Here is a 9130-nt window from a genome sequence, read left to right as displayed (position 1 = left end):
CCATATACTTCGGCTAATAAGCGATACGCTTCAGCTGCGGTTTTCTTGAGGTCGAAGTAGTGAAGAAGCTTATGTCGGAAAAACAGCTTATCGCGATTCATTTTAAATCGATTGGAAAATCTCTTTGGTTAGATTTCCGAGAAATCTAACCTGTGAGGGTTCAATCACTTTCAGCGATGTCTAAACTACAAAAGACATGTGACTTCATCGTCGAAACTCGTCAGCGTTGGAGGCAGAGCCCTCTAGTAACGAGCGATAGGAATTAAGTTTAACACCTAATACAATAGATATTTTAAGCTTTAAGCCTTAAGAAATTGACCAATTACAGTCGAATCCGAGAAGAATAAGCGACTGTGATTCGCCCATTTCTTATGGCTTCAGGCTTAAAACATTTATTGTAAATCCGGGGTAAGTCGGGGAAATATGCCACACTTAAGCGAAATTAGATTTTTAAATAATTATTTGTTCAATTTAATATAACTTTACATACTGATCTTTTTCTTCCATCCTTTATCTATTATTTGTGTATAATTGGAATCGAATATATTCATTTTTATTATTAAAAATAAAGAAATACGAAAGTGCTGAAAGATGAGTAATATGTCATCTGTTCCAAAAATGCGACGTTGCCATGATCTATAATTCTTCTTACTTACTACATGATACGGAGGTTTTCTTTTTTTTCTTAAATTTATTTATGATTTAATATTATAAGTATATAAAATACTTTGTTTTTTTATGTTTAGATTTTACATAACGATATATTTAGAGATATGTTTGAGTCTGTTGTTGAGTTGCATACCCTACTTAAAAATTCCCATTGAAATCAATAGAAATCAATATATATATATATATATATATATTATATATATATATATATATATATATATATACACCATGGTATATATATATATATACCATATATATACCATATATATACATAGGATCCCTATCTAAAGCTTATTCAAAAGTGGTCTTTTTATTCACTGTAAAAAAGTTTTTCTTAACAATTTTTTGAAACATTGAGACATAAAACTTGATATCATAAGGGATAATATGTTTGTCTGAATATGGTTTCCGGTATTCGTTTTTAAGAAATCATTGAGCAAAGTAAGTAGCAAAGTAAGCAAAGTCGCTATTTTTTTTGATCGGCGGCAGTAGTGACGGCGGGAGGCATTTTATATCGTATAAAAAAACTTGTAAACACATTAAGATTTATGGAATATCTTATACTATATAAAAGTGAAATAAATTTTCATAAAAATTTTCATAATGGTGAGCATTAATGTGCTCATTAGGTTGAGCACAACTGTAGTCGGGGGACGTCCATAAGTTCGATAGAAATGTAATGGGAATGAATCGCTTCAATGAGAAACATAAATTCATCCGATTAAAAATTAATAAAATTCAGTAGGATTTCTATCTTCTATAAGAATTGATAGATTTTTGCCCATTAGAAGTATTGGTCATATCAATTAGATGTAATAAGATAATTGCAACTTTCAGAATTAAATGGGATTTAATCGATCATCCTACTATACATATTCAATGGGATTTAAACAGAAGATTTACGTGATGAAGTTCAATAAGATCGCATCAGATTTTACACGAGTGGTGTTCAGTGGAAATTTTAATCTGAAAAAATTGCTTCGACCGAATGTAATAAGATACTATCGATTTTTATAGTGATTTTTATACATGTTCAATAGATTTTAAAGGCGTATAAAAGAAATGATTAAATCTCATTGAAAACAATGAAAATGAATTCCCGATTAAAATCGATAGAATCCCATTAAAATGCCTTTTCAATTAAAACCCATTAAACATGTATCATATAAAAACCAACAGAATGCCATTAAAAACTGTGAAAACGTATTTCCGATTAGAACCGATTAGAATGCCATGAAAGCACATTCGTGATAAAAATCTATAAACGCGTTTAAAAGAAATGATTAAATCTCTGATTGAAATGAATTCTCAATTAAAACTGATAGAATCTTATTAAAATGCGTATTTCCGATTAAAACCCGTTAGGGTGCCATATGAAAACCGATAGAATCCCATTACGTTTCGTCATTGCGCGGCTTTCCTATTCGATTCCATTGAACGCGTATTGAATAAAAAACCGAATAGATCCTATTGCTTTTGACAAACGCGCATCTCTCATTCAAGCTCATTAAACGCATATCCTATTAAAACCAATAAAATTCGTCTAAGCGTGTGTGTGTGTGTGTGTGTGTATTGTGTAAATCCCAATAAAATCTCATTAAACTTTAAAAGTGATTTTCATATTAAGATCTTTTAAATGGATTGTATGCGTGACCATCTATTAAATCTTATTGAAATTGTAACATGGATAATCTGATTTGAACCTATTACATTGTTGTAGGAATTTACCAATTGATTCTCCTTGATTTTCTAGGAAGGGAATCAATCGGAGATTGTTGTTGCGCATTTCAGATTCAAACCCATAAAAAATTTTTCAATCGATTTTAATGAGAATTTTTAAGCAGAGTAATCGGAGTATAAAATATCTTAAAGCATAATATCGTCAAATAAATATTATGCGATGAAAATTTATGATATTTAAACGGTTATTGATAATTTGTTTCAAAAGATACTGAAGAAATACTGGAGAGTCAAGACCCTAAAAATATATTTTTCCTCTTCATAAAACAGGCCCCGGGAAAAAATATTTTATATATAATTATATACGATTATATATAAAATATGTCCATTTATATACAATTACATAAAATTATATATTTTTTACATAATTTTACACAATTATATATAAAATATTTTTTCCCTGGACGTTACAGAGAACGATTTTTCAATGGTCAATCCTGGCCGAGATATTTTTTGTGACAAGATTATTTACAAATTTTAATATGTTATTCAGCATTATTAAGATTTTTATAAGATGTCTATGACCATCAAATTATTAAACTATTCGGCAATTTAATTTATGATGTTACTACTGCAGTTCAATCGGGTTTGCGTTTCAAGGCCGAAAAATCAATTCAATATACAATTAAAATGATTGACACTTAGGGTAACTCCGGTATATACGCCGCACCTATCAAAACTTAATTTATTAAGTATTATTTACTATGTTTAAAATAAACGAACTATATCAGTAAAAACTTTGTACTGTCTACTACTACGAAAAAAATATTAGAAATCCGAAATATTTAGTTTTCGTATTAAAAAATAAACTTTTTGAAATCTTGCATTTTTGCTATATATAGATAATGGGTGGGATATATGGCAAAAATGCAAGGGTTTCGACAAACTAAACAAAGAATACGAAAGCAAAACACTTGTATTTCACTATACAACATGCTTTACTATTCCTCTACACGTATGTATCACGAAATAAGTACCACTAGGTCTTTTACACGCCTTACAATAATCATTTTATGTAGATTATAATTTATGATGATGCTACTTGTTACACACACAGTGACAAATCGATTCAACTCACGATAATTTTATTAATATTAACAGTAAGAAGCTGAAATTATAACTCAAAACTAATATAACATAAAGGCATGTAACAGAGTAGTTGCGAGAAAATTACCCCTACTCCTTCTATTTTTTCTGACTTTCGCGGCGTAAATCCCAGCGCGGCGTATATACCGGAGTTACCCTAAGATCCAGCTTGACTGATAGAAAAAAATTTTCTCTCTTGTTAGTTTTTAATTAATTTTTCTTAATTAATTTTTCAGATATAACAAAAAAATATGCGAATCCATATTTTTTTTCGGATACATAAAATTACTTATTACGTATAATTTCATACAAATTTAATATTTTTATTTTTTTCAACACATCTTCGAATAAATCCTCGAGATTGATTCGAGAAAAAAAAACAAATGCAACGGAAGAGAAGGAATCAGATAACGAAAACAACGCAACAAAGAAAGAATTCAGTATAAAGAGAGGAGTCCGAACTACTCCGAACACGCTCCGAACTCAATAACGCGCGAGCAAGAAATGGGATTCTATCGATTTTAATCGGGAATTCATTTTAATGAGATTTAACCATTTCTTTTATACGCCTTTAAAACATATTGAACATGTATGATTCGTTACTTCTAATTAGGAGGGAGTTCGCTGAAAGGAACAGGATTTTCACGAATGGACGCCATTTGTAAAGCAGTGTCGTGGTGTGAGTGTGAGATAGTATGTATGAGATAGGTAAACTGAACGAGGCGCCGGGTGACTTAGGTGCTCGCTCCGCGGACTAACAGACTAACAATCCAGGTTCGATCCATTCGCGCGGAATTTTTCCTTCGTTTAAGGAGCAAGAACATCGTTCTATTTATGAATCTACAAGTTAAATGCTAGTACGGAAAAGACTAACTTCATATCGAAGGCATACTATTTGTGATTTCTGTACAGAAGCGTGTCCTCTACTCTCCCCGGGGAGAATGTGCGCAAATTTATCATCGCATGGTACTGTGACCCTTCATAGTAGATAGGAAAACCAAAAGCTAAAAGAAAAAGAAAAAATATAGGCAAACGAAAACGAAACAATTAAACGTACTCGTTAACTGAGCTACGCTCGTTTCTCCAGTCTGCTGTTTTGTATGATTCTGCGTGTTAATGACGTTTATACGATAATAATTTATCTGCTCGGCAATGGAGTTTATATCATAACGCCTGACCGGTGGAAAAATTGATGGAATAGCACCTTTTCTCAACTTCGGTACTTTACGTGGCACCGTAAAATCTTCACTACCCTCTATCTTAAAAGTATCTACTCGAATAACGTCATCTTTTTGAAAATGTAACTCGCAGACGCGACTTTTTTTGGAAAATTTATTGATGCCTTTTTTAGCAATTCCACTATCCTTCCAATTCTTGAACATTTCATCCGAGTAAGGTGTGAAAAGGCTCCTCTTCGTTAATCCACTTTTGGTAGGGCAACCACGTATCCAACACGACATTTTACGATCTGAATGCACAGGCAAACGAACTGAGATATGTACGACCAGACTAACCTGGTAAGGTTAATTGCAAATGGCGCCCAACTATACCACCTATTCCCTTCGACAGACTCCTCCCCTCCCCAATTAGGGCTAACAAAAAGGGCTGCCATATTAAAAAGTCTAAATTACTAAGATAATAATTCAGACTTTTTAATGTGGCAATACTGTTTGCAAACAAAATCCAACCGGAAAGAAACACCGACGAAGATAATAATCATAAAACTAGATCAAATACACAATTGTATAAAAAGTTGCTCACGTCATTTTTAAAATAAAATTAAAAGCAAAAAAAAATTAAAAATAGTTGTATAAAATAATTAATCACTTTTATTTAATATAAAATATATATTATTGAACAACATAATTAAACTTTATATGTAATATGTAACATTCGTTAAAATAAAAAAACGTTTAATATTTTTTAAATGAAATATATATTTTTGAACGAGTATAGGAAAACATTACTAGTTAATTAATAAAAATATTTTAGCAATAAAGCTGTAAAATGTTTAAAACGGGAAGAGTCACTGAAAACTGAAAATTCATAAATTTTCTTTCATGATATAAATTTCATTTTATTAATTGGATATATTTGAGAATTAAATATGTAACGTCCAGTTTGACTTGTCCAGTTTAACTGAATAGACTAGACAGACTCCTGAAAACCTGATGAGACAGTTTGAATAAAAATTGGACAGTTGATAAGCTTATAGGCAATTCTAAGCAGAATCGTCTAGTTCGTAACTTGTTCTCATAAAACTTGTTATAAGCATTTCAGTCACAAGTTGTTACAAATCTTATGAGAATAACATTTTTATCTCACAAAGTTCGGACCTCTCTCTCACTTCATGGAATTCAATATGCTTTTCAGAATGAAGGGAAAACTAAAATGAAGGAATAATGAATTACTCAGAGATGGAGAAACTCGATTGCAGGAACTGCGGCCGATGATTTCCAAGTATTCAACTCAACATGCACAGCTTGCGGCACTAAGAAATTAGGTATATTAAAATCAAAATATATTAGGATTGAATTAAAGAAAAACGTAAGTTATTATAACGATAATTTTCAATATAAAACTGGATGAGAAATATTCTTTCATATATTAGGTAGTTTGGAAAATTTGTTTTAAATCTACTGTATAAATTCAGCACACAATATAGCAGGTCGGTTTTTTATTCCTGCACAAATATATGTTTGTTTCACTTGAACTTGTTGCACAGTATTCTTAAGTTCATGGAGAGCAGGAATAAAAAACAGATCTCTTATCTACTATTTACCCAGCTTCTTTAAGTAGATTTGCACTGTGGAAGCAGACTTGTGCAGAGCGGCGGCGAGTTCTTTAACAGTCATTTGTGGATTTTTGTGTATGATGTCCTTGAGAAGTGTTACATCAAATTCCTGAGGTCGGCCAGAGCGAGGAAGATCTTTTACATTGAAATCACCAGTTCTGAATCTTCGATACCACCTCCAAATTGTGTGGAGAGTAACGCAGGCTTTTCCAAAGACAGAGTACAGCTCAATCATAGTCTGCGAAGCTGTAAAGCCTTGCTGGAAGCAATACAGCATTAATTGGCGAAAATCTTTTTGAGACTTCATTCTTCTATCCAATTTTGCTTCTTCTTCTTCTTCTTCTTCTTCTTTTTTATAGCCTGTAACCTCGTTAACCGATTTTGCCAACATAGTTGCACTTAGAAGGGCTTGTGATTGAAAGGTTTCTTTGACAGGTATACTGATCCGAGACATCCCTGAGGCGACCTGAGATTTGTTGTCAAATCCAAAAATAGAGTTTCTAAAAGTAAGAATCCGGTCAATATTTTGGGTGTGTTCTGTTTCATGCATGAACCGCATGGAATGAAGCGCATCAAGCCGCGTATTCACCTAGCGAACGAACACCGAACGAACAGCGTTCATGTTCGTAGTTCGTTCGTACATTTTTCCCGATTGCATCGAACATGGGCTGAACACCCATTCGATCTTGATTCGGTGTTCGGGTCATTGTTCGCTATAACCTTATTGCTTGCGACAATTAATATTTTTATTTTATAACAGATATCTTTTTCGAAAAAGCCAGTACGATAAACTTTATTTAAAGAGAGTTTTCAACTTTGTTATCTGTACAGAATGTTAATACACAGAAAAGCACAGAAAAGGTTATGGTGATTTAGGCGAACAGCCAAATAACGAACACGTGATTTGCACGTTTACATCGCGCACGAATCGCGCACGAATAGTCTTTGGGTAAATTTTCACGAGCTGCTAAAAAAATTGACGAATATCAAACGCCCATTTTGATCACGTGATCCTTTTCGTCGCTGAAACAGCCGGTTTGAGCAGCTCGTGAAAATTTACCCTTTGATGTACCGCTTCATGAGGGAACAGAATCGAACGCGAATCGAATGTTCGATTCTCATTCGCTTTGACGTATACATCTGATGAACGCAACCAATGAACGTTCGCGTTCGCTGTTCGTTCGGTGTTTGTTCGCTAGGTGAATACGCGACTTCACATGTGCGCCTTGTGTCCACGATACTAGAAATCGGTCCGAGACCTCGGATGAAAAAAAAATTGACCAATCGCAATGGTCATGTGATCAAATTGTTCAAAAGTGATTTGTTAATTTTTTCTCTGTCCGAAATCTCGGACCGATTTCTAGCATCGTGGACACAAGGCTTTAAGCTGGTTCGACATTAATCGCATCGCAGCATCGCAAGCGTTGCTGTCCAATAAATATCGAGCTAGTTCGACTCTGATTGGACCGCAACGCTTGCGACACACTTGCGACGCTGCGCTGCGATTAATGTAGAACCAGCTTCATAGCGTCTCTCTAGTAGGAATTAGGGTGCCGTCACATGCAGCGTAACTTGCGTAAGTGTAACTTGCGCCGACCAATCATATCATTTCACTTGAACATCAGTTTCTGTCTAGTTACTTTATGCTTTTTACACTATTTTGTTGTTACGCCGAAACATGATAGAACCACTATGCGTCGAATCTAACTTCTGGCTCATTTTAGCTTATTCTGTTTGAAAAAATGCACAAGGGTTTCGATTTTGTAAGTACAATTATAAAAGTCGTGCGCCCCTTTGCATCGCGTGAAAAGTCGAAACCCATGTAGAACAGTACAATTATAGACCTCATTTTGCCTCTCTGACAGATTTTCTAACCTCAATAGTCATCAACTTTAACGCTTAATATCTCAGATCACAAGGCAGAACGACGTTTTTTTTGCCAGATTCTTTCGTTTCATGCAAAAACGCGTCGAATAAGCCGAAGGGCCTGAGCACAATAGAGGAAGAGGAATTAGATATTAAAATTTCAACCTATCAGAAACTGATTACATCGGAATATATGGTTTCTGATAGGTTGAAATCTTAATATCTAATTCTTATTCCTCTATTGTGCGCAGGCCCTAAGAGTGGTTTTACAAAATTTTCCGATTTTAATAATTTGTTCGATCATCCTCTCACATATACGCGATGGAAAGGTACCGGTTCCCCATGAGGCGTACTTTTCGAGATGCGTAGGTTACGAAAACCAATCGTAAATTCATTTAGCATTTCTGTTAGAGTGTACAACAGAAATTCTAATCAGCAATTGGTTGCATTAGTTCCGCATTTCTCTAATCTTCCGCGAAATACGCTCAATGTGAATGCGGGCTTTCAGAATAGCGTATTCTAATAAATAAAAAATAAAGTATTCTAGTAAATACTAGAATACGCAGGTTACGCTTACGCAGGTTACGCCGCATGTGACGGCACCCTTAGAGTCCTAGATTTATTAAAGAAGCGCAACCGGTGATATGCATTCTGATTCGCTGTAGCAATCTGACCAATTGCGTGACTTGGCAGCCATTTATAGCACTAGTGACATATTTCTATTTCATTTTATTCTATACATTCTATCTCACATTATCCTGCATGTCTTATCTTGTTTGACATAGTTTAAAGACAGTTTTATATCATGTAGGCCATGTTTAGTACTCTCCTTAGCACCTTTGTCATACTGACTTAAGCCGGTTGCGCCTCTTTGATAAATCTAGGACTCTAGGTGCCAGTAGCTGTCTGCTTGGTGGGGGTAAAAGTGGTGGGGTTTCCGTGATGCCGTGAACCAAATGTGCATCACTGGGAGTG

General features: G+C 34.1%; 1 protein-coding gene across 4 annotated transcripts in view; it reads right to left on the bottom strand.

Annotated features, from left to right (window-relative positions):
* Positions 1 to 7159, bottom strand: part of LOC108765178 (heterochromatin protein 1) — a 14334-nt gene extending 7175 nt beyond the window's left edge. The window contains exons 1-2 of one of the 4 annotated variants that reach the window (XM_018513752.1): positions 6879 to 7151; positions 6278 to 6789 (exon numbers count right to left, since the gene is read on the bottom strand). In XM_018513752.1, the coding sequence (XP_018369254.1) occupies positions 6278 to 6743 (466 nt within the window). In that variant the 5' untranslated portion in view covers positions 6744 to 6789; positions 6879 to 7151. Of the gene's footprint in view, positions 1 to 4552; positions 5004 to 5615; positions 5987 to 6277 lie in introns of those variants that run through there. The other 3 variants (XM_018513754.1, XM_018513751.1, XM_018513753.1) reach the window with 3 other exon arrangements.
* Between the last annotated feature and the right edge of the window lie 1971 nt (positions 7160 to 9130).

This window comes from Trachymyrmex cornetzi, unplaced genomic scaffold (assembly GCF_001594075.2).
Source record: "Trachymyrmex cornetzi isolate Tcor2-1 unplaced genomic scaffold, Tcor1.1 scaffold472, whole genome shotgun sequence".
NCBI lineage: Eukaryota > Metazoa > Arthropoda > Insecta > Hymenoptera > Formicidae > Trachymyrmex > Trachymyrmex cornetzi.
This window is presented reverse-complemented; position numbering and strand designations above follow the sequence as displayed.